The 26,237-nt window shown below is 35.3% G+C and overlaps 1 protein-coding gene across 1 annotated transcript in view; it reads right to left on the bottom strand.

The window, feature by feature from the left end:
• The window catches only part of Hpd (4-hydroxyphenylpyruvate dioxygenase), a 48,737-nt gene that overhangs the window by 12,110 nt on the left and 10,390 nt on the right, over positions 1-26,237 (bottom strand). Inside the window, exons 4-9 of the mRNA XM_085819390.1 lie at positions 25,385-25,532; positions 21,120-21,202; positions 19,180-19,269; positions 17,117-17,220; positions 14,421-14,498; positions 9,473-9,635 (exon numbers count right to left, since the gene is read on the bottom strand). Of these exons, the coding sequence (XP_085675516.1) occupies positions 9,473-9,635; positions 14,421-14,498; positions 17,117-17,220; positions 19,180-19,269; positions 21,120-21,202; positions 25,385-25,532 (666 nt within the window). The remainder of the gene's footprint in view (positions 1-9,472; positions 9,636-14,420; positions 14,499-17,116; positions 17,221-19,179; positions 19,270-21,119; positions 21,203-25,384; positions 25,533-26,237) is intronic.

The raw sequence follows: 26,237 nt of genomic DNA, 5'->3' as shown, positions 1-26,237 counted from the left end.
ATCATAGGTGCAGATACTGAATTTTTTTGTTAGGGCTAAGCTTGTGTTCTTAGAGAAAAAGAATGCAGGGTTGTACTTACTTATAAACTCCTAAAGTGTATTTAATTTATGGAAGAGACCATTTGCGTTCCACATAACAATTATCAAACTGTTTGCAATACTTATTTGAGTTATTAGCGTTAAAATTTTCTATCAGTAAAAATTACATATAACTTGTACGGATTATGTTAATTTTATTAACAGTTAAATTTGAAATTAAAGTTCCTTTCCTGTCGATTCTTAACTTCAACTTACTACTTCCAGCCAGAACGTAGTTTTAGAATCACGTCTGAATACATAATGAGCAAGAGCGGTATTTAACCGCGAAGTTCTTCGGTCTTAGTGAGAGAGATACCAGGTATTCTGGCTGCACGAGTCCGCCTTGTTAGGCTACTCTCTCGTATTATTACGCTCGGCCGTACTTTAGACCCTTGATAACTTCCTGGTCAATTAGCGTTAAGGGGCCAACTCGGTTAGAATCTTGATAGCTTTGGCTATATCTCCTTAGTTTACATTAGTTTTAGTTTAATTCTTAGCCTCTTAAGTTCAAGCTCAAGTGTCGGCTTTGATTGTACACTCCAAGACGGAGTTCTGTTAAATCTTATTTGAATAATAAAGGATTATTTACCCTTCCCTCTTGTTGTTTCTTGTCACACGAACTCAAGCGATTATTCGCTTATTAATTATCAAGGTTCTTCACGTTCAACTGTAACTTAGCATATACAAAGTGAGGAACTCTACAAATTTATCAAAAGTAGGTGCTTTCAGCTTAGGTAGATAAGTTTTAAAACATGCAAGCCTTATTCAGCTATTTTTGCCTAATACATTTTCGAATTCTGCTATGAAAGCAAAAAAAATTCAAACAAGCCTGATTTATTATTGTTGCGGTTTTTGGCGGAATTATCTGAGCTTACAGCTTGTGTTTATGATTTAGGATTATTATTTTAAGTATTGTTAGAACAGTTTTCCATAGATTTACCGTGAGCAGCAGCGAGATTTCCTGGGGGAGCAGGACTGCCATGGTTTTGGCGCTCCCGTCTGGGAGTTTATCCTAAACATTTGGAGTTTGACTTTTTTTTTTTTTTTTTGATATGTGGCTAAATTTATTATGTTTTGGAAACTTTGAACAACTCCTACATGAGGCTGGATATAAACCAATACTTTAGACAAGTTAGAGCACCTTAGAGTATCTAGCTTCTAAGAAAGAGAGCAAAACTGAGTTTTATACTCGCTGGCACACTTCACACAAGCTGGTTTGGCGTAATAATTGTCAGAAGAATATTGCCATTTCTGACAATTGGGGCAACGAGGCACCTGATTTTTATAAATATATTCCTCTGTTGTTATCATAAACAACATCAGTTGGTAACGGAGTAAATTGTTTCAATTTTTCAGAGGGACTTAGCTGAGCTTGAAACAACAACATAACTTGTTTGGTTCGGTTCCTCTTTAAAAAGCACAATTTTGTAAACATAATAGCCTTTTTTAATAAGTCCTGCGTTGATCTTATCTTTATCAGCATGTATAGGAAGTCTTCGAATTAACATATTGATTGGTTGGGCATGTTTATGATTAATTACATAATGCTCAATATTGAGCTACTGGAAGAGAGATGATAGCGATCTGTGATCATCTGCTGTTGTCGGGAAAATTTTTTAAATTCTCCATTAATTTTTACCAGAAATTCCGCTTTAGTTTTGAAGAAATAAATTTGATAATTCTTTAAAAGTGACTCCTTCTGGAAGTTTTACCATAACGGGGGCAGAGTCAGCTTAGTGAATTGGGATATCACTCTGATGCGTCGAGGTATCAACGTTGCATCATTCACTCTCTGGGAATTCAAAATTTTTTAGTTCGGAACGATTTTTAAAAGTTTTTTCTGGTGTCTTTTGGCGGTTTTGGGGAGTTTCTTAAAACCTTGATTATTTTCGCTGTTAACAGAATCATCAGAAGTAACATTATAAGGTATTTCTCCCGCCTTCTTAGCATGCCTTCGTGGTGTAATGGTCAGCACGCTCGACGCGTATTCGAGAGGTCCGTGGTTCGAGTCCCACCGAAGGCGTAGCTCATTTTTCGTCTCTCCTACTTCAAAAAATAACCTAATAACTCTACAGTGGCGCCCGAACTAAAAAAAAAAGTGGTTGATGATGATTTTCCCCACCAGGATTTAGCGATTGGGTACCCTAATCCCCAAACGCCCTTTAAAAGGGGGAGTATATAAGGTATTTCTCCCGCCTTCGTAGATACCTTCGTTGGTGTAGTGGTCAGCAAGCTGGACGTGTATTCGAGAAGTCCGTAGTTCGAGTCCCGGCGAGGGGATTGCCCATGTTTCATCTATTTGTTCATGCCATGTTTCATCTATTTGTTCTTAACATTCTATTATTATGTTTGTACTTGTTTTTTGTTATATATTTTATATTTAACTCATCTAATCTGATTAGTAATTAATACTGGTATTATTCATCCTAAAAAAAACAAAAACAAAAAAAAAATTTGGCTCTCTACGTATAGAAAGCATTTCCATTCAATTATCTCTGTACTACGACATTTCTCAGGAGTGTGTGCAACTTATCACAGTATAACTGTTCACAATTTATAATATTAATTCCCTCATAGTCAGCTTCCAGCATGGCTCAAACTACACGTCCTTCGAGCCCAGTGTCCGTCAACTCGGAAAGTATGCTTTTACCACCGGAAAAAGCAGCAACAGTACGCCAAGAAACGCATATAAGAGCCGTAAATCTTTATCATGCATGTCTAGATCTAGCCAGTACTAGACGAGGCGGAAAACGCATCATCCCACCAGGAATGTTCACAAAGCTTAAAAAGATGCTCGATGAGCTCAGAGATATTGCTACAAGTAATGGGATCAGTAACGTAAGCGACGTTCCGTTTCCGATAGGTATTCCGCATCCCTCCCACGCCGTCACATGTCAGTGCGATGATTCCACCACAGACTTAATTAATACAGAAACAATGCCGTCATTATTAGAGGATAATAATGTTCCTAAAATTTCATATGCTAATGCTGTAGCAAAGGTACCAAGAAAAAATAACCCAACTATTTTGCTATACCCAAAGCAAGAGCTAAAATGCCATATTACAGAGAAACTAAATCAGATCCTTCCCCTCAAAGAAATAAATGCCAATATTGATTATATAGCAAATATTAAGAATGGAGGCATCGCGATCAGCAGCACTTCAAAGGAAGAACTCAACAAGATTACTAACGCCATAAACGTTTTCGAAGAAGCAAATAACTTAATAGAAATAAAAACACCAAGGGTTAAAAAACCGAAAATCTCAATCAATAATATCCCGAATACGTTACCACCAAAATTAGTTCTCGAAGAACTAGTTGACCAACTAATGATTGATAAAGAGGAGATTTCACCTCTCTTTTACACAAAAGGCAAAAACCCCAACACCATTAAGTGGGTTCTCGAATGCTCCCCTCGTACTCTATCAAAATGTATTGAACGTAGGAAAATTATAATTAATTGGAGCATTCTCCCAATCGCAGAATTCTACGGAGTGAGGAGATGCTACAGATGCCAAGATTTCTCACATTCTGGTAGTGCATGCAAATTTAGGACTTATTGCGCTTTCTGTGGCGGACCTCACTCCATAAGGAATTGCAAAGAAGACGTACCGGATTGTATCAACTATAAACTGTTCAACTGCACATATGGAACCTACATCAATACTTCACATGCTGCATTCTTCCCCAAATGCCCATTATATCAGAGGGAAATCTCAAAAATTAAAGCTGCTGCAGTTTACACATCAAAGCAAGAAGAATAGTTAGCTTACTACCTAGTTTCTTTTAAGTTAATTTAAACTTCCCTTTCTGTACATGAATCCATCAAGTACTACCGCCGCCCCTTCAGTTCCCCAATCTCAACTGTTTACGACAATTTTACACAATAATTCGCCTCCACAGGACAAGCTTAGAATCCTTCAAATAAACTTAGGCAGAGGAAAAAAGGCGTCAGAACAACTTAGTGAAGTAATTGAAAATAACAATCATGATGTAATTTGCATTACTGAGCCGTATTGCGTAAAAGGTGAAGTTAGATGCCTTCCCCTTCACTGGCAAATATTTCAATCTACCGAAAAGGATCCTCTAGTTAACCCACGTGCCAGTATTATAGTCACCAATACCAAATGGTCTCCTACAATTATATTAAGCCATAGAGATGTGATGACGATAAGTATTAACTGTAAATCAGAACAGCTATTAATTACTTCCATTTACTGCTCACCACGAGAGGATATGGGGCCGAATCTCCACACATTAGAAAATATCTTTAGTAATCTCAGAAGATCACAGCACGTGATTACAGGTGACTTCAATGCTCACCATCAAATGTGGCATTACAATAATACAGATAATAGAGGACATACACTAGCTGACTTTATTGCTACACACAATCTGTATATACATAACCTCTCTTCAGACACTCCTACATTTGAAACAACAAATGGTAAAGGATGGCCGGACTTGACACTGTCAACATTGAGTATCTCCAATAAAATACAAGAATGGAAAGTTCTTGATGATCCAAGCCACTCAGATCATAACTACATCTCATTTGAATTATCAGAAGAAATCCCCGACCTCAAATTAAGAAGATTTTCAATCTCAAAGCAAAAAGCAAGGCAATTTGGAAGAAAAATCTCCACATGTCTTCAGTATGCGGAGAAACTTATAGATAAATGCACATCACCCGATGCAGTCCATGATTTAATGGAAACAATTATCAAAACAATACAGGAGACAGCGACCAACACATTTAAACTCCGTAACAACAACAAGATTACGAAGACTAACTGGTGGACAAAGGAATTAAGACGTGAAAAGCAACATACAAGGGCCCTTCGTAGAAAAATGAAAAGTGCTCCGGAAGAGTTGAAAATGGAAATATGGATAAAATACAAGCAACAATTAGCAAATTACAAAAAGAAAATAACTGAAGCAAAATTACGCAGCTGGAAGAATTACTGCTGTAGTAATAAAGATACATACGGCCAGCTGTATAAAATGGCTACAAGTAAAGTTTTTAGTCCCGCACATATCGGTCTTTCGAGAGATCAACTCTCACGTAACAGCCAGCTTGGTAATGTCACTGAAAAGATTCTCAACAATATTCTAGATGTTGTTTTCCTAAAAGATAATGCAGAAGACGATGGCCACTCACATTCCGACATTAGATACAATAATACCGCTCCAAATACTCCAGACGATGTGGAATTCCACTCACAAGAAATTTCAAAAATTATTAAGTATCTTCCGAATAATAAAGCTCCGGGACCTGACGGATTAGACAACAGGATTATTAAGATAATTCACCACGCAATGCCTTTTCTGTTCCACAAACTACTAAACCTCTGCCTCAAATTTTATGTCTTCCCGAATTGTCTCAAACAGGGACAAACAATACTATTCAAGAAAAATAATAAAGATCCTACGGATCCGGAAGCCTTCAGACCAATCAACCTCTTACCTGCAATAGGTAAACTTTTGGAACGTGCAATCGCGAGCAGATTACGCCACCACTTAGAGAAAAACGAAACCATAAGCCCCAACCAATACGGCTTCAGACCTCTCAAATCTACATCACATGCGATAGTAGAACTTCAAGAGCAGATCCGTAGGAATAAATCTTCAGCTCTCCATACAGCAGTACTCTGCATGGATCTCAAAAATGCGTTTGATTCCGTGTGGTGGCCTGGTATCCTTGAAGCCTTGCGCAACATTAAATGCCCTCGGAACATATTCAAGCTAATGAATAGTTTCCTAACAAACAGAGCAACGATAATCATCAGCAACAACTGTATAGTAGAAAGAAGAATAACGAGGGGCTGTCCACAAGGCTCTTGTCTAAGTGCAGACCTGTGGAACATCACCTTCAATTATATCACCTCCTACAAGTGGCCGGACCATACAAAGCTCATCGCCTTTGCCGACGATGTGGCCTTTGTAACAAATGGGCATTCAAGAGACATACTAGAAAAGAATAGTAACGAGACTCTCTGCATATTCCATTCCCTCTGCGTCAATCAAAAACTAATAATTTCAGAGCCCAAATCACATATTATTTTATTTCCAAAACCGGGCAAATCGCTAAAAAGGCTACCTTGCATTAAAATCAATAATAGAAGAATCAAGATCTCAAAAGAAATCAAATTCCTCGGATTGAAAATTGACCAAAAGTTTTCTTGGATCCCACACCTCATGGAAATTCGGAAGAAGACCCAAACTATTTCTAGAGCCCTCGCAAGGATGCAAGGCACAACGTGGGGCCTCAAGTCGAGGATGCAAAACATCCTCTATAATACCGTGATCGAAAAAATAATCCTCTACGGGGCATCAGCATGGACTCACCCTATGACAGTGAAAAAGAAAAGACTCTTAGCTTCGATCCAACGCCCCTTCCTCTTACAAATAGCAAAAGCATACAGAACTACCTCAACGGCAGCTCTCTGTGTATTAACAGGAATCCCACCCCTCCACCTGAAAGCAAAAGAAGATGCAGACTTAGCCACGTTATTCCACCTCAAGAAAAACATAGAGGTAGAAGATCAAAACCTGTGCCCCCTTGATTTTGAACAGCCACGAAATCCTTACCTAAGACACCCTGCAGTACATGCAAAACTCAGAATATGTACAAAAGAAGACACCCTCAGTGTACCTTCATTTCCAGTCGTGTACACAGATGGGTCAAAGTTAAACGAAGAAGTAGGATGCGCGTTCTTTGCACTCCTCTCAGAACAAGAAACAACAGAATGGAAAGGACACCTAAGGAACAACAACAGCGTTTTCCAAGCTGAGCTTTCAGCCATAAAACACGCTATTCTATGGTCTCATCAAAAGCATCTAACATATGTTACCATCTACAGTGATAGCCAAGCGGCAATTAAAGCTGTCAATGATGCAACAAACAAATCATCAATAGTGCAAGATATCTACGATTTATTATCACAGCGCAAGAGAACATCTATAAAAATAAAGTGGGTAAAAGCGCATGCTGGACAAGCCCAAAATGAAAGGGCAGATGCGCTTGCTAAAAATGCAGCTCAAGACCCATCTCTACCTCTAATCAATGTCCCATTCCCTAAATCGTATGTGAAACATATGTTGAAAAAAATTACATTAAAAAAATGGCAAACTGAATGGGAAAATGCAGAAGTAGGTAGAAGGCTTTTCAACTTCTACAAGAAATATATATGTACCACATATGATCCAATCTCTTATAACTTCTTCATCAACATATTCTTATCTGGACATGGTCCTTTCCCCACGTACTACTTTGCACGAAATTTGAGCGAATCAGACAAGTGCGTATGTGGGGAAAAGGGAGACCCAGAGCACTATATTTTCAAGTGCCAGCTCACAAAAGAGCTACACTGCAAAGGAAGGACACAAATTACGCCTGAGTACATTAAATGCATGCTAACGATACCTCATTTACAACAAAAGGTTTCCTTGATTATGAAGAAACTTTTTGCATATAAAAGAGAAGACATATGTCAAGATGCTATCGCATCTGTATAAATACCTCTTATTCTACAACTTGCAAAAATAATGCAAGATTTCAGAAATATTGCAAGTGTCTGAAACAGGCTAAATATGGTATAAATAGTTTTTATAAAATAGTTACATTAAGAATTTGGACTGTATTAGTGTAATAATTAAATCATTAATTAAAAAATAATGTAAATAATATACGACTCTATTAGATATATTAGTGTAAATGTAAGTATTATGTGATTTTCTAATGTATATTTTCTGTATTTATGATACATTAATTTACAAAAATAATAATATAAGACTGCAGTGCTGATGCATTTGTGTGTAACAAGTTAAAAAAATGAAAGGAAATGTATTAATAAGAGAATTCGCCTTAGTAATTCAACTAAGTATGATAAAATGCACACACAAATATATATATATATATATATATATCTTCAATTAGCTCCTTAAAATGATGTTTATTTTAATTAGATGTAACTAGATATACTAATGTAAATATATTGTTTGTATGAAGTACAATGTACAATGAAAGTTTGTATGTATGTTCGAAGTAATTATGTTATTTCAATCTGCCATAATCCAACTTTTGTTGATAGGTTAATTTCTTTGCAATAATTGTATACTATGTCTTTGTAATTGTATATTCAATACGTAAGTCTAATATTAATGTAAAATTACTATGTAAATGTCTTGGTAGGCTAGCATCCGATGCGGGCCAACTAAAAGCCCAGCGGGGTACAGTAGTGCGGCGGAGCAACACCTGTAAAAGTCACTGACGAAGTTCTGGTGTTCCGTCCACTTTTCCCTGTCCCTGTCCCTGCCCATGTTTCAAGTCTCCTACTTCGAAATAGCCTATATTATTAGAATTATTAACATTTTTACGTTTGTCTAAACAAGGATTTTGCAAGGTAGAAAGTGGGGGGAGCTTAACTTAAAATTCAAATATCCGCACTTACGTCTTAAAAGAAGAACTTGGCTCTTGCATTTTCGATGCCTCTCATAAGATCATAATCGATGTTTCTCCTATGGTAATCCGTATATAGATCTGGCTGTCGCATTTTATTATTGTAAATTTTGCTCAGCCTGTTGGCTTTAATTCGATGTTGATGCTGATGCTTAATTAATTTCTTCTATGCACTCCTCATATATCGATTTTTTTGATATTATCATCAAGTTCGTGTGATCGATAAAAGTGTCCTATGAGTTATCAGTCACATCAATATGTGCAGGAAGCTTATCCGCCGAAGGCAAATTAGGATCATAGGTGGCACATTTTCATTTTCGACGCTCATCTAGCTCTCAAGCAAGTCGAGCACCTTCACCAACGAAGACTGAAGGCAGAATGGCAAGAAAATAATGGTTTCATGCGTTTATTTCGCAGTCCTGATTTCAGTAATAGTCTGTGATGCTACAGCGTTACCCCATTTCTTAGGTGCACGTTCTTGTGTAAGCGGCAAGCACAATCTAGTTGGAAAACCGAAGATCGGTGGTTTGAATCTTGGCATTGGTAATGGATTTTTTATGTTTCTCGTATCCAAAAGCCTGATGGTAGCTACTATACTACAGAGAATGTAGCTATAATTAAATGGGCTAACGAATGATGCAGGAATGTGCTTTCGTATACCTGTAGCTGTCTTTCTATGTATTAGAGTATTTATCTAAAATATTAGATAAAGTTTAAATTGGGAGATAAGATAAAGTTTAAATTGGGAGATAAGATAAAGTTGCTGAGTATAGTTACTTCGATTGGACTGAATTTTCAATTTACTTGTTAAATTTTGCTTTTTTAAACTATTTATTTATATTATTTATTTATTGAGAAAAATCTTTTCCTGTGTCTTTCCCTGTGTTTTGTTTAAAATCTTCGGGAATATAAAATGATTCACCTTAAATTACCTGTATTTGTGACTTCTTTTTCCCTGGAGCTGGTTCATTTATAGGCATTTTGATAGTTTCTTCATAATTTGTCACTACAATAGATCTTAAAGCAGAATATTGTGTATGTATCTGCTTGTCATCTACTGACCAAAAACGGTGAAACATCAAACTCTTCTCGTACCTAAAATTGAAAAAATAAATAAATAAATAAAAATAAAATGGTTACGGGTATATGAATGACAAAGGATATTAAATTTTTATACAAAAATACTTTTAACTATATTGAAAAAGCGTTTAGAGAGTTTAGTGTAACTTTAATTTTTTTTTTCAATTAGAGTTATATATCAGTATATCTGAAGTAAATAGTGAGAGAATTTATTTGCATGCTTGAGAAAATCCAAAAGGCATATCCAGTACCTTTGTAGTAAAAGAATCAAGAGTCCAAAATTATTATATTTGAGATTTTTGCATTTTCACATTAAAATCGCGAATCGGACATAAGCAAACATATTGTCTCTTCAAGTATAAATAAAGAAAGACCATCTTGAAAAAATATTTCTTTGACTTCCACACATACGATGTATTCCCATTATCCGGACTAATGCTCGGGAAGCAGGGCACTTATACACAAAAAACACGGATAAAACTATAAATTTTCATGCATATTGTATGTGTTTATTTCTTAAAAAAATCAGTAATTTTATTTTATATTTGAGAACGTTTAAATACCTGTCGTATTTCCTGTGTATTTTTTAATAGTTTTATTTTATTATTGTATTCGAATCCACTTTGATCGACGAAGTCCAATAGAGTTTCAACAAAAATCATTGCTGTCTCGGGACGATACTTTCTCCGTTTGTATTTTCAATATCACTCTCCTCTTCTGTTCATGGAACATTTGAAACGATATCTACATCACTCAAGCATTAAAAGCTTGGGTCAGTCGAATCTACATTGAAATATTCGTCGATGTTTTCCCGATCGACATTTACATACGAATATGCGTACAAAACGTATGTATACGTGCAAAACAATACAAAAAACATACAAAAACATACGTACAATCTAGGTACAAAACACGAACGTACAAAACAAAGCAAAAAATCTCAGTGACCGAACGAAACTATGCTTTCAGCTGTGCACATGCAGAACGAATTGTTCGAGGAAATCGTTGAAACTAAACCTAAAGATGCAATTCAGCGATTTTTAAAGTATGCTTGGACTTGCGCGTGCTTGTTTTTTACACGCTCATAACGTTGTTAATACATAACGTTGAGTGTGCCCGCGTGGGGACCGCCACGCACGGATAATCCGCATCCGGATGATCGAGAGTACACTATGTGATTATACAATTTCCTAAAACTAAAATAGCTTTTCCTCAAAACTTGCAAACCAGGCATTAGTATTTTTCTATCCAGTAATTTGTTTTTTCTTTTTGGCCTTCAATTCTATATTGCAGTGTAAATTGTGCTGCTATATGGTAATACTATTTTGGGGTAGTTAATTAAATAATTTATTTCGAGGGTTTAGGACAAAAAAAAAAAAAAAAAAAGAAAGAAAGAAAGAATGCAGTAAGAATCTAAAGAACCCTCTGTCGTCAGGTAACGTTGTAGAATATCAGTAACTCAAAAATAATTCCTATAAGAATAATTATATATTTATTTTTTCGAATAAACGAGAAAAAGAACTTGCTTAAAATTCGAAAAAATTATACTACTAAAGCTTTACATTGAGACTATAAATTTATCCAGTTGTAAGAGTTTTTTTTTTTTCAGCTTACGCATTTAAGCGTAGAAGTATAGCTTAAAATTTCAAATTACGTTTTTATGCACATAGAAAAGTGCCCCACCCCCAATGCCCTGCGTTCTTGTGGGAAAAGCAGAATATTGAATGGAATGGAAGGAATCCCACTTGATTGTGCAATGGAATGGAAGAGAAGTAAACTTAAAATAACACTATGTGCATTCCAAAAATACCCTTGCCAGAAAAACTACTATATAATAGAAAAAATATGCATACGGTTACATAAATTAGTAAAATATTAAAAGAAAAGATGAATTTTAAAATTAAAGGTAAATATCTGAAATTCTGAGGGAAGGATAATATTTTAATTAATGCATTTCACTTAAATTAGAATTTGTGCACAAACGATATTTATTGCATATTATTAAAAAAAAACATGCATGAATGGATGAAGTCTTTGTTGAGTTAGATACTACATAGCTATTTTCCCCATAATTCCTTTTAAAGATTTAAGAAAATTATTTTATTTTTAAATTGCTTTGACAACTTCGCAATATTTGCTAGAATCTTTTACAAGTGAATTGTTTTCTTAAACACGGGAGACATTTTCGGCATTAATATGCCAATAGAATTAGTAATAAAAGAAATTAATAATACACATTACGACAATCCGCTTTTTGGATCTACTTATGCATAATCTGAATCCATACATTCCATATACAGATCACTCTGAGGATTTTATGAACTTACGTTTTATTTAATTTTCGTTCTTTTTGTATACACGCAACGCATTACTTAGCTTTTATATGTACACTGACTACCAATAAGTATTTGGACACCTGTGATAGAAAAGAAAAACTAACTTTATTCAAAATGAATAGTTGGTAGAGCCTCCACGAGAGGTAATTACAGCGTGGACCCTCCGAGGCATACTTTCCACAAGTCTTTGTATGACAGCTAGTGGTATTTTCTTCCACTCGGCTTGGAGAAGACATAGAAGTTCCTTCACCGATTTTCCACGGGTAGTGCACCTCTGAATTCGGTGATGCAACTCGTCCCAGAGGTTATCGATAGGGTTCAGGTCTGGACTCTGGGCAGGCTAGTCCATTCGATGAACTCCATTGGCACCATACCAAGCCTTGGTTAACGTCGAAACATGACAACTGGCATTGCAGTCCTGAAAGTAACAGGGGTCCAACCCGTAAAACTGTCACAACGTAGGAAGCACATTGTCATCCAAAATAGTGCAGTAGGCATCGGAGTTGAGCTTACCATGAATGGGGACCAAGGATCCCAGCCCATACCAGGAGAAACACCCCCAGACCATAATTCCACCTCCGCCGGACTTGACTGTTGGCACAATGCATTCTGGCAGGAGACGTTCTCCAGGTAGACGCCAGACCCTGCCATCCGAACGGTAAAGGGTGAACCTTCATTCGTCACTCCAAAGAACCCGTTTCCACTGATCTACGGTCCAATTTCGATGTGCTTTGCACCACATTAACCTAGCAGCGCGGTTGGACTTTGTGATCAAAGGCTTATGGGCAGCAGCACGACCATGAAAACCAAGCAGATGTGCTTCCTTACGGATGGTATTCATTGAAACAATACCCTCGGATGCCTGTTGAAACTCCTCGCGGATGAGGGCCATCGGTTGGGTGCGGTTCTTCCGAATTTCTCTGGACAGCACTCGTCGGTCTCTATCTCCCAGTTTCGTTGGTCTGCCGACTCGGGGCACATTCCAATAATTACCACTCACCTTCCACTTCTTAATCACATAGGCCACTGTCGATTTTGGGTACTTCAGATCGCTAGATCTGTCTCTTAAGAATCGGCCACATTTGTGATACCCGATAATTATACCTTTCTCGAAATCAGAGAGCTCTGAACTGCTAGTCATCTTGCATGCGACTAAAGCCGATGCTGTTTCCTACACGATATATACCGGCGGATTCCGTAACGTACCTTAGGACCGCAGATATCTTCATTTGCATAGGTGTCCAAATACTTATTGGTAGTCAGTGTATTTGCAGATATGAGACCCATGTTTTTCAAATGGTGAAATATAGTTTTTGAGATTCTATAGAAGTACGTTGATATACAGTAACATCAGAACAAGGCCACAAATTATATGTTGGTGAGGAGAGCAAGATTGTCCCTGTCGTTGTCAAGAGCCTTGAGCATCATACAGGCGACAGTACGACTTCGCTCACTTCCGCCCCCAATTTTGATGAAGAACAACCGGGGGGAGGGACGGGTCCGAGGGTCTTCCCTCCCTCTTTCCCTACCAACAACCTCTCGAGAAGACTTTCGGCTCGCTATATATTTAGAGTGCCCCATGCCGCAAAAACACTACATTTACAAACATCCATGCCTTCTCCGGGATTCGAACCCGGGTCTTTCGGTACCGCAGTAGGCTCTCCTAATTACTAAACCGTTTGGGCGGCTAGAAGTTCGTTATTAGAGCTAGTTACAAACTACTCGATAATACATACTACGAGTTCAATTTCTAAAATACATCGCAGGCAACGCATGAATTTGTGCCATTTATGGGAACAAACTTATGAAACTTACTTCGGTAAACGACTTCTTACAGAAAACTGGAAGAGCTAAAAGTTTTACATAGTGCATTATTTACGTTTTTAGGTATCCGAAGTACATTTCCAAATAAAAAAGCCTACGTCTTAATTTAAATTATTCATAGTTTTCGACGATATTGTGGTCTATATATAATTTTCTATAAAGTATATACTTTTCGAATATCCGGTGCTATGTATAATATCATTTATAAATGCCTATTCCTATATTCTTTTGTCATTATTAGTAGCTGCTTTTGTCTAATTTTAAGGTTTAATTCACAAGTACAACATTTATCGTACTTCTAATTCCGTTATGTATAGCTTTACTCAAATATGATGTTTTCTCAAATGCAATTACTAGATAAACATTGATAAACATTATGTCTCTGACTAAGATAATGGTATAGAAGTTAATAAGTTTTCTCTAGAAAAGTCTGAGAAGTTTGTAAGTCTGTCTAGTTTCCGCTTATTAAAGTCATAAGAAATTAGAAAGTTTTAATACCTTTTTGTATGTATGATGGCAAATAATTTAATTTTGACTCATATTTCTCAACCAAACTTAGGTAATATACGTAAGCAAAATGTAAAAATTCATTAGAGAATGCAATGTTTTGTAATTATGTAAATTACATAGAGATTCTTACCATTCAGAAGCTGGAACCATTTTGTCATCGGGCTGATTACCAACGCAGTGGTCTATGAAATCTAATCCCGTTGCTGGCCTGCAGAAAGAACAAAACCGATTAGTAAAGTTTTTAGAGTAATTGCGATGATATTAATAAAAATATTAATTAGTTTTTGGATTAGAAGACGGTTCTTGCTCTAAGAGAAGGAAAATTTGAGATCTAGAAATTTTTAAACTGCATAGTAAATTCGCAACGCGTAAAAGTAATACACCTAAAACTGTATATCTGAGAAATTACCGTATTTAGCAATTCGATAATTTCTCAGATATACAGTTTATAAGTCTCATATATACAATTTATAAGTTATCATATTTCTCGATGTATATTCACATGGTATAATTGCATCTAGCAATTGAAATATCTACTGTTAGAATGCCAGCAAAGAATAGTTGATATTTTATGCTTCTTTCCAGCGAATAACATTAGAGTACCTACAGTGATGCCCTAACTAAAATATGGTGGATACTCATTACCACTTATATTTGGTCAAGTAAGTCTCGTGCCTTTCCATAGTTGCTTTTTAGATGGGAGAGGATATAAGGAGTTATCACATTCCTTATGCGAGCTGTCATGGAGATCCACCTTACAACTTAAAAGATATATTTCCCCTCCTTTCCTCATGACTTCGTGGTGTAATTGGAAGCGTACTCGACGCTCGAGTCCTGGCGAGGGCGGCATATTTTTCACGTCTTCTGCTTGAAAAAATTTCTAATGGCTCTACAAGTGGCGCCCGAACTAAAAGATGGTGGATAATAATTCGTCACCACCAGACTGGGTACCCTAATCTTCAGTCGCCCTTTAAAAGGAGTACATAAGGTATTTTCTCTCTTCTTTCTGCATGTCTTCATGATGTAATTGGAAGCCTATTCGACGCGTATTCGAGAGGTCCAGGGTTCGAGTCCTGGGAAGGGCATTACATATTTTTCACGTTTCCTGCTTAAAAATAAATAAATAAATAAAAGTTTCAACTCGAAATTTTAGAAGGTTAGTGTTATTAATATCGAATGGAAACTTTCGGGAAAAAGAGTACGATTATTGATATGTAAGGATTATGTTAATTTTATTAACAGTTAAATTTTGAGTTAAATTTCCTTTCCTATCGATTCTTAACTTCAACTTACCACTTCCGGCCAGAACGTAGTTTTAGAATCACGTCTGAATACATAATGAGGAAGAGCGGTACTTAACCGCGAAATTCTTCGGGCTTAGTGAGAGAGATACCAAGTATTCTGGCTGCACGCGTCCCGCCTTTTTAGGCTACCCTCTCGTAAACTATTATTATGCTCGGCCGTACTTTAGGCCGTTGATAGCTTCGAAATCGATTAGCGTTAAGGGGCCAACTCTGTTAGAATCTTGAAAGCTTCGGCTATATCTCTTTATTAGATTATCTTAGTTTAATTCTTAGTTTTTTAACTTCAAGCCCCAGTGTCGGCTTTATTGTACACTCCAAGACGGAGTTTTGTTAAACTTTAGTTGGAATAATAAAGGGCTAGTTTACCCTTCTATCTTGTTTCCTGTCACACGAACTCAAGCGATTATTCGCTTATCAGTTCTTAAGATTCTTCACTTCCAACAGTAATTTAGAATTACAAAGGGAGGAACTCTATAGCAGTTTTCCAGTAAAAAAAAAAAAAAAAAAAAAAAAAGGTCGTTTTTCCAGAAATAAATTTATTCTAGTCATAGAACAGGAATTTAGTGTTCTCTTTTTTTTAACTGTTTAATTCTCTAATTTTTAAATAGATAAGATTATACGATATAGATCATTAATAAGCATGGAGAACAGTAGGTTTTTAGCAAATAGGCAAATAAATATTGCCTTCAGATGAAATCTATTTTATGCGGCATCCTCATAGAGATCTCCAGAATCACTTCGAGGAGAGCTTTCTTCATAATACTAATTCTTTTCAGTGTTTCCTTTTTGACTTGAACCTGTCATTAAGAGCAATTCATAATTACATAAAATCCATAATTTTTCTTAGATCAAAATTATGTGTAAAATATTCTTGATTAATATAACATTAAATCTATGGTTCGTTAAATGCAGAATTTGGAGCATAATTTTTACTGGGTTCCATGCATATCATCTAACGTCTAATGCTATAATCTATAAAGAAGGAAAAAATTGGCATCTTAATACATCATAATTGTAATAACGTTTTTTTCTCCTATGATTTGTTTTCAGCGCATACTTTAATAACGTATTTATGCTATTTTTGAGCACATACAGTGGAATTGTGATGTCAGTGGACGCCTAAAAAGATGATGCTTGGGATCACCTCTTTCCCACATATGAAGATTTGAACAGTCTATTGCTTATGAATAAGTGAGGAAAGCATCGTGACCAGAAATAAATCTGTTCATCTGTGTATTTGTTAATATGCGACCCTTGTTAAGTCTGAAGAGAAGGTTATAAGAATAAAGTCGATGATCCAATTTCAAACCAATCTTTACTCATCTCATTCCGAGCATTTTCATGCTCGGAATTCGTTGATTAAATAAACGTTATTAGATTTATCTTCCACAGCATTTATTATTAAGTTTTGCGTAGATTAAGTTCAGGACATTAGTTATGTTTAATGTTATTTGTTTGCATTTAATTTTCTTCGAAGCAAATTTTAAATCAGTGGTAAAGCAAAAATAAACTCATTACTTACAACTTCGCCAAGCTGATGTCTCGTTGTATGGGCTTTTTGTAACATGGTAGAAAGAGTCCATTATAGTTTCCTCTTTCAACGAAAGTATGCGTTGTATCTCCAAACTGCAAAGACAACAGGCAATTTAGCATAATTTACTAAATAATCACCCAGCGATTTTAGAACGTAAATTTAAAATAAGAAATTCGTCTCTTGTAACTAAAATTGCTTTTACCGGTTTTATATTTTTTTTTCTTTGTAATTTTGATGTTTGATATTTCTCTTAAGGGAAACCACATGAGAGTTTTCTGCAGTGATTTTCCAGTGAAAACTGCTCAATTGTAAACTCCTACAAGTTGTTTCTTTCCAGTATTTTATGGAAATACCGGCATACTTTGAACGTAATTATAATAAATTAAATTTTATTTACTTTATTTCCGCTATTTATGTGTTATATAAGAGCAAAGAAATCAGTATGTTAAAAGCAATCAATAATTTTCATTAAAAATGCTTTCTATTTCTAACATGATTTTATTAAAATCTTAAAATTTAATATGTATTATGAAAATGCTGGAAGAAGAAGGATCCTCTTGTAAGGTTTATCTTAAGTTTATAACGGTTATTTTAAAGCTCCTTTCCTATCTCTCCTAATTTCAGCTTACAAATTCCTTACAAGAATATGTTTTTAGAATCGCGATTAATGCAAATGAGAAGGAGTAGTATTCAAGTCGAAGTTCAACTTACTTCGAGAGCGAGAATCAGAATTTCTGACTAGCCTTTTGGCCACGTCTCTCTAAGCTGTTACTACGCTCGGCCGTAATACGGGCCCTTGATAGCTTCGCTAGCTAATTCGATATTTAGGGGACAACTAGTTAGAATTGTGTTAGCTTCGGAAACATCTCTTTAGTTTTAGTTAAGTTCTTATTTCTTATATTTTTGAGCTTAAGCCCAAGCGGAGGCTTTGTTGTACGTCTTGAGGAAAGGACTGAATGTACAACTTTAGTTTGAGCAATAAAGGGCAGTCGACCCTTCTTGAGTTTTAAGTTTCTGTTTCTGGACTTAAGCAATTATTCGCTTAGCAATTCACTAGGTTCCTCCATACTTTAACTAAATGTGGAGGAACCTAGAACCACACATAGATAAAAGGGACACCTCCACACTTAGATAAAAGAGAGGAACACTAGAACCTTATCGAAAATCACATCAAATTTGTATACCTATTTCGCAAATGAATGCCCTTACGCAGAATGGTATTCCACTTCAAAAGCCTCTCAAGCAAGGGGTGGTAGTGCAGCCAAAAGCCACTTTGGGGATAATCCCAAATTCCTTTTGCCGAGATCCTGGGCTTGCCCAACCTGAGTTAACAGACTTAATAAAAGTTCACCTTCCACCCCCGCTAAATACTGATTAGTCGGGGTCACCGTCGGTGACCAGAGACCACGATGAGGTGAGGCTATGCATCTGGAGATCTAACTGATCGTCAAAAATTATATCTGCCAGTAGTACTGTCTGTCTACGAGAAGAATAGCTCCCTCCATAGTGTCTGGCGGGTGGCGGTCGCTATAGCAACAGGGCTAGTACATTTCAAATAAGGGCAAACCAAGGGTTACTTTATTGTTATTTTGTTTTGGGTGACTGTTGGCTGAGGGGAAAAGAGTTATCATTCGTCTTCAAGACACCCCTATGTAAAATGGGTCAAGGCGCGTTTCTACGGCAACAGACAGCTACAGACTGATTGACGAGAGCTTTTCTTAGGATTGACAAATTACTCGACGGGTGGACGTACTACCAACGCCCCTCGATCTGGCCAATTCGCATTTGCGAAAATAATCTCCCAACGGGGACTGTGAAGTCGTCAGGCTTTTGATTTTAAACCCCTGCCGAGTACATATCCTAATCAGCAGGACCCCGGGGAAGATCACCTAAAGAGGTATTGGATTAAGAAAATAAAGTGTTAGGTAATTCTAAGGATAATTCTATGAGTATATATGAGGTGAAATGTGAAAGCTGTTTGCATTCAGTGTTGTTTGATGTAAGACATTTTCATTTTATTTGTATAAGTATCCACATTGTTACATACTTACAGTTTGTACCACAGCGAATCGTACAGTGCCTCCTTCATCACTTTCTTCCCAAATATCACGAACAATTCTAGCTCCTCTCTCTTTAGCCCTCTATAAGGGAAAAATAAAAATCTAGCAAATTTGATGCAAGAAAGTGTATAATATATATAGTCTCAAAAGAATATAGTAAAGTTAAATTAAATTTAAATAATTCTCTTGCGCCATTGCTGCAAGGAATGAAATTTGAATGTAACAAACATTCTCTATTCGTAAAAAGCAAATTTAATTAAATTTTAAATGAAACTGAATTACAAATAAATGATTAACTAACTAACAAAATCGTAAAAACAACCTTGTATTTAGCGTAAGTATAATGAAATACTCAATCGATTTCGAGGGCAGCTAAAGGTCCTTCCTCATCAGGAGAAAGAAATACCTAGAAAGAAGAAAATAAAGAAGAAAGAGTCTCAGAAACACGTGGTCCTTATCAGCACTGCACGTGGTTATAACTGGATTTTTAATCAGAGTTGCACTGGCCGCCTACTTTTACTGAGCCAGGCTATCTGATCAAACATAAAGGACAAGAAAAATTAGCGAAGTTAAAATAGGGAGCGAGGGGCAAATGCACCTTCACGCTCAAAATCTGATAATTTTTGCAGACCCAACCGCAATTTTGACTTTGGGTCTGCAAAAATTATCCAAAAGGCTTCTTCCATAGGTGAATTGGATTTTCTTGAGGCTTTTCACATTCGTACAGTGCCTCCTTCATCCAACCGCAATTTTGACTTTGGGTCTGCAAAAATTATCCAAAAGGCTTCTTCCATAGGTGAATTGGATTTTCTTGAGGCTTTTCACATTCACAAAGATTTAGCAGGTTTAGTTAATGATTTGAAGTCCAATCCAGTCCTCCCTAATGCCTTTAAAATTCTACTATCTTAATTCAGTTATTTTTGTCGATAGATGGCGTTATCTCCTCGCGTTTGGTACTACCAGAGGGTATAAACATCCGTTCAGTGGTTGCTTTCCATTATTTGAAGTTCAGATTTTGAGCGTGAAGGTGCATCTGCCCCTCGTTCCCTATTTTAACTTCGCTAATTTTTCTTGTCCTTTATGTTTGATCAGATAGCCTGGCTCAGTAAAAGTAGGCGGCCAGTGCAACTCTGATTAAAAAATCCAGTTATAACCACATGCAGTGCTGATAAGGACCACGTGTTTCTGAGACTCCTTCTTCTTTATTTTCTTCTTTCTAGGTATTTCTTTCTCCTGATGAGGAGGGACCTTTAGCTGCCCTCGAAATCGATCGAGTGTTTCATTATACTTACGCTAAATACAAGGTTGTTTTTACGATTTTGTTTGTCACATTAGCGTGTTTCTCTTCTAGTCTGATTAACTAACTAATTTACAATATCATTTAAATTCTGAGAGCACATGTAAATCAAGTGCAAGTATCAAAATCTGAATAAATATATAATTCCAATAATTTTTTTTATCCTAAAAATTTATAAAATGCATAAGTGAATAATTGTTGAGCAGGCAGGAGACAGACTGCAAGGGGAAGTTGCCTCCAAACCTAACTCTTCGATTATTCAATTCGTGTTTCATCATCCATGTAGGTAAGGGTTAAAGGAAAATTTAAAACCAAATGTTGTGAATTACTAAAAAGAAATCTAAACACGTGGAATTTAGAGAAATTAGCAAGTAAAGACTAGAATTAAAAATAAAGTAAATTAAGAGTAGAAAACCAAAGTAATTTAGAAACTCTTGCCCACAAAAAACTTCCCCGATTTCTAATCTTTGTTAATATATATAGTGTAATTTTATTATAGAATCTATTCTATCTTTTTTTTTTAATTCTAGAGACTGCAGGTAAAATTTTATAAGCATTAGAAAATTTGATAATTCGGAAGAGCAATTTCTAGATTTTACATATTCCAAAACATATCTAAAACAAAGTACATTACCTTCACTATGGAATCTAAGTCCTCTACGGAGAAAGCTATATCTTTTACTCCGTCACCATGTGTCACTAAGTGATCTCCCATTTCTGAAAAAAAAATTGCAATGATCTGTTATGATATACTATATGTTCTACTTTGCATAACTGAACCATTTGATAAACGTAAGTTGCAAAATTTATTTACAAAGTGGATATAATATTACTAATATTTATTTTATTTCCCTAATTTCTTATCTCACATATTTCAGGCTTCTATTATTAATTCTACTCATACTTAATCATATTTTATAAAGGAAAATATACTTTGCTGAAATAAATATGCACCTATAAAAAATTGAGCTGCTGTTATGAAATTCGAATATGTGTGGATTGTTTAAAGATATACAAATGATAAAAATGTTGGAGACAAAAAAAAAAAAAAAAAAAATTAAAAAATAATGGCAACAAGAAAACTGCATTTTAATAAGTTCTAAATTCTCTGTTGGCCGCTATCTAAGTCAATGTTCGGTATAAAATAGAGTATTCATGATCCCGATTGAAATTTTTAGGATTTGTTTCTTCGATCCACGTGCTTTATGACGTGACTTTCATCCAATTTTACTCTTGATGACTAATATTATGAACTATTTTTGTTCGATATCCATCGCTGGCTAAAATTTGTACAGTTTAGCTGTGAGTGCATTTATTTTGTTTCTCAGTTACAGTTTTGTTTAAAACTTTTGCTTTTTATGAAGCATCGTATGTTTTTTCTCTTTTAATCATGCATCACTGTCGGTATTCCACTAGACCATTGCTTCTCGACCTTTTTTGACCCGAGGACCGGCCAAATTTATGAAAACAATTCGAAGATCGGTGGGTTCCCCCGCCTAAAAAAGAACTTTGCAAGGTATTCAAGAATTTTTATATAAGTTAATTATAAACATCCTTATTACCATTTGCCTACAATGATATTTAACTGTAAAGATAAGTAAATATTGTTATTATCATAAGTAAACCTTTGAAAAAATCACAGAAAATTATAAAAAATAATCACAAAATCATTGAATATAAAAACAGCAGACCAGTAACAGTCCACTGGACAAGCCGTTGAGAATCCCTGATCTACCATACTCAAGCGCCACCTGTCAACCTCTTCACGTCGCTTCCTTTGCTCAAATGGCAACAGCTGAAATAATCAGAATTCATAATAACAATTGAATTTGGTTAAAAAAACTTCGTTGTCATTTCCTTAACTTCTGCCTTTTTGTTAATAAAATATTTAAAGAAGTTAGTTCTATTTATTACACTGATATAATAAATAGAACTATTCTAACTGCTTCTATTTATTACACTGAATAATACAGTTGCCATTATTCAACGGACATCAAAGAATAATAAATGTTTGTCCACTGAAAACTGATATGTATCGTTTAATATAAGCACTCGTTACCCGCAAATACATGTTCGTGGCACCACGAATCCCCTAATACTAATCAATAAACGTAAATTGAACAAGACAACAACAGACACGCTGAGAAAGCTTGAGAGCTAATACCTTGCGCAGTATGTATGATAACATACACAAATGCCAGATTTTAATATTTATTGTTGTAAACGACTGTAAGTATATTCCGAATAGGGAAATGTCGGTAGGTATAGTCTGAATTTGGAAGGACCAACGAATAGTGTTTGCGGACCGCCGGTTGAGAAACACTGTACTAGGCGATCTGGTAAAAGCCATTAAGGGTGCCGGTAAGTAAGGAACCATTGCTATAAGGTACCAAAAAATTATTATGTCCTTCTGCGAAAATTCTGCAACAAATTTCATAAGGGATTAATTAATTCGTCAATTGCTTTCCCAACCCATACCAGACCCAGACGTGTTTTGCTGATGTTGGATTTGTGATCTGGGTGGTCATGGAAGGGTATTAAAAATCCTAGTATTTCTGAATTTCTAATTGTTAAGAAAGCATGTCAATATGTCTTCGAGCGTTCTGGATGATAAATAACATTTCATAGGACGAACACTAAAGCCAGGACAGTCAATGGCAGAATAACATCAACGGCAAACTGCTTTAAAAGGTTACCAGGTTGCCTTAGCACAGCTAGAGGAGACTGACTGTCTCAAAAGATGGTTACGCAGGTTCCATTAGACAAAAAATGCGGAGTAGGTAGAGCTTTCTACTCCTCTTCCATGCAGGTATATAGCGCTAGTGAGTGTTAACAGAGAAGGTCGCTATGACAACATATTTCCCTCATATACATTCCGGGATGATTGAATTCGGCATCAATCTAGACAGTTGTGCCTGTGTTGGAAGGTTGACAGAGTTCGATATCCATATTTCTTTAGTGGAATCAAGGTCTAATCCCAACTTCTACCAGCCATCTCCCAAAATATCCATAGATCCTTTTTCGGTGACCGTCGCATGCTTTCGATGCCTGGATATCTCCTGTTATCTGCACTTACAGAAGTGCAACAACTTTCTTTTTATTCCATCTGCAGTTTTATTAATATTAAATGCACAAATGATAAAAATATAGTGTGAACTCCATATAAAAAGCTGTACGTAGATTTGTTACAACTCATATTCCTAACAGTCCACATAACGATCATTTTTTAAGTCATCATGGAAATCATTTTTTTGATCTCACTGGAAACAATTCTCAATTGCTGGTTTTGAATTTTTTAAATTTATTTCGTAATATTTTACAAGAATTAAAATAATTATTTCTACTACAGACTGAATGTTTCAGATTTACGCAACAAGCACTTGATAAAATTATCGCATATTCGGGGCACTCGGAATTTCATGGAGAAGTAGTTACTCAGATTTTAGAAACACAGTGAAACTGATATGATATTTATAATGTTTTGAAATAAGATACGTGTTTATTATATACTATATGTACACGGTAAGAATTATACGATTAGTATGAACAATACATGCCAGAACATTAAAGGTACAATCTAGCGATCTAATGAATCACGTGGGCAGCTTTTAGAGGCCTCCGGACACTGGCATCTGAAAAAAAAAGGGAGGACAGTTCTATATCTCCCGTTCTATTGGGCCGATTGACGAAATTCAGCTTGCGTTTTTTATGTCTCGAAAGCGCGACTTAGGATATATATTAGATTTGAATATAGTATTGTTCTAATATAGGTATTTTGACACAAAAGCGGACTTTTCCTGAAATAACATATAAATTCTTTTTCCATATTTCGATTCTACGACTCAAATTATACCAAACTGCCAAGTTTTGTAAAAATCGCACGAGTAGTTTTAAAAAATTAGCTCTCAATTTTTTAGATCCTCCATGTTAATTGTATCTTGTATTAATCTCTTTTTTTATTCATTTATTTGATTCTTCCTTTCACATTTCGAAATTTATGTTCATTCCAAATGAAATTCACCTATTTTTTATAATTTATTTCTTAAATTTATATTTTAAAATAATTTTAAAAAAAAATTTCGTAAAACATTTTGAATCATAACCCACAAAATTTTACCATAATCTTAAGGCAGATATATTTCTAAGCATACCTGCAAAAAATTAGATTTTTTTATTCAAAATGTCCTAGGATATACGTGAATAAACATATTGGCGCGTTTTGAAATCTGGCATATATGTTATAGGCGATAATAACACCGAATGTGGTTTACGCACTTTGTTAAAATTATTTGAAGGTATGAACGATGAAATTTTATTTTTCCGCTCGTCTACAATGAAAAAAAGGAAAGGAAAATGGTTTGCTATAAATTAAGAAGTTCGCCATGTGAAGAATTATTCTTGGCGCAAACTGAAAAAAAAAAAAAAAAAAAAAAAAAAAAAAAAAGAGCCAAGATAAATTTTTAAATTTTACACCAAATTTTCCAAAATTTAATATTTAGGTATAATATGAGTGGTAGAATCGAAATATGGAAAAAAAATTGGCCTGCCATTTCAGAAAAAGTCTGATTTTGTGTCAGAATACCAATGTTCGAACAATGCTATATATAAATCTAATATATATCTTAAGTCCCGCTGTCGAGATATGGAAACTGCAATTTGAATTTCTTCAATAATCGGCCCAATAGAACGGGAGATATTTAGAATTGTCCTTTTTTGTTGTTGTTGTTGTGCTATGTACATTTAATAAGAACTGATTGTTGAGTATATTGACTGTCGTTTTTTGGAATTAACATGAAATGATAAAAGAAAATTGCGGAGTGAAAGTAAAGTAACTAGAAAAGTATTTCCATTTACAGTAATTGGGTGTAGTGCTTTCTTTAGAAGGAAATGGCGACTAACCTTTGTTTCCAGGATTGTATGGTGACATGAAGACAAATATTATCTTATTCTGCTTAACGACATGGGCTGCAATATCTCGAGATCCTGTTTCCAAACCTTTGTAGGCAAGAGGTTCGAATCCCATTTTGGTGCAATAATAGGAGGCTGCCTGAAAAGCGAAAAAAAGAAGGAAACTACATATCGAATTTCAAGACATTGTTAGTTAATATTTAAGCAGTTTTAGGTGGAAATAATTTTGAAATAATTCCTTTTTAAAAATTTAGCGATAGAAATTCCAAAAACTGAATTCTAGTTAAGTAAAAGAAATAATATATTTTAAAATAAAGAAATCCGCATGTGTTTACTGTCAAAATATCCTTAAATTTCATTTATATCTAATGGTTTTTGATTAGCACTCTATATTATGGAGGGAAAAATCCCTTGTTGCTTTTAATAAAATTCAGATAGTTAATACCGCTGTATCAATGGAGTTGAAATTTTAACTCTGAAACGGAGTTAACGGTGTATAATTTTTAAAGAGAATATGAGCTTTTTCGTTTGATGATTTAGATTGAAGTTCGTAGAACTTGGAAGTCCACATTCTATCCATTATAGGAATCTACATATTTTCGCACATGCCATTTAATTTTACTGAGTTATTTTCGATACTTTTAATAAAAAATAATTAAATGAAAGGAAATCCTAAAATTCTACAGTAAAGAAAGAAAAGAAAGCGAATCAAGTAATGCGTTTCACCCGAAGCGAGACATTGAAGATTATGACATCTGCCGTTTCGCGGATCTTACTGAAACAGACTGATTAGTTCTTTTAAAGTATTTGACACGAAAGACTTTCCTTTCTAAAAGCAAATATA

This window comes from Stegodyphus dumicola, chromosome 6, assembly GCF_044657685.1.
Source record: "Stegodyphus dumicola isolate Sdum_Otavi_A_Nest chromosome 6, ASM4465768v1".
NCBI classification, from domain to species: Eukaryota; Metazoa; Arthropoda; class Arachnida; order Araneae; family Eresidae; genus Stegodyphus; species Stegodyphus dumicola.
Note: the sequence above shows the minus strand (reverse complement) of the source record. Positions and strands in the feature narration are given on the sequence as shown.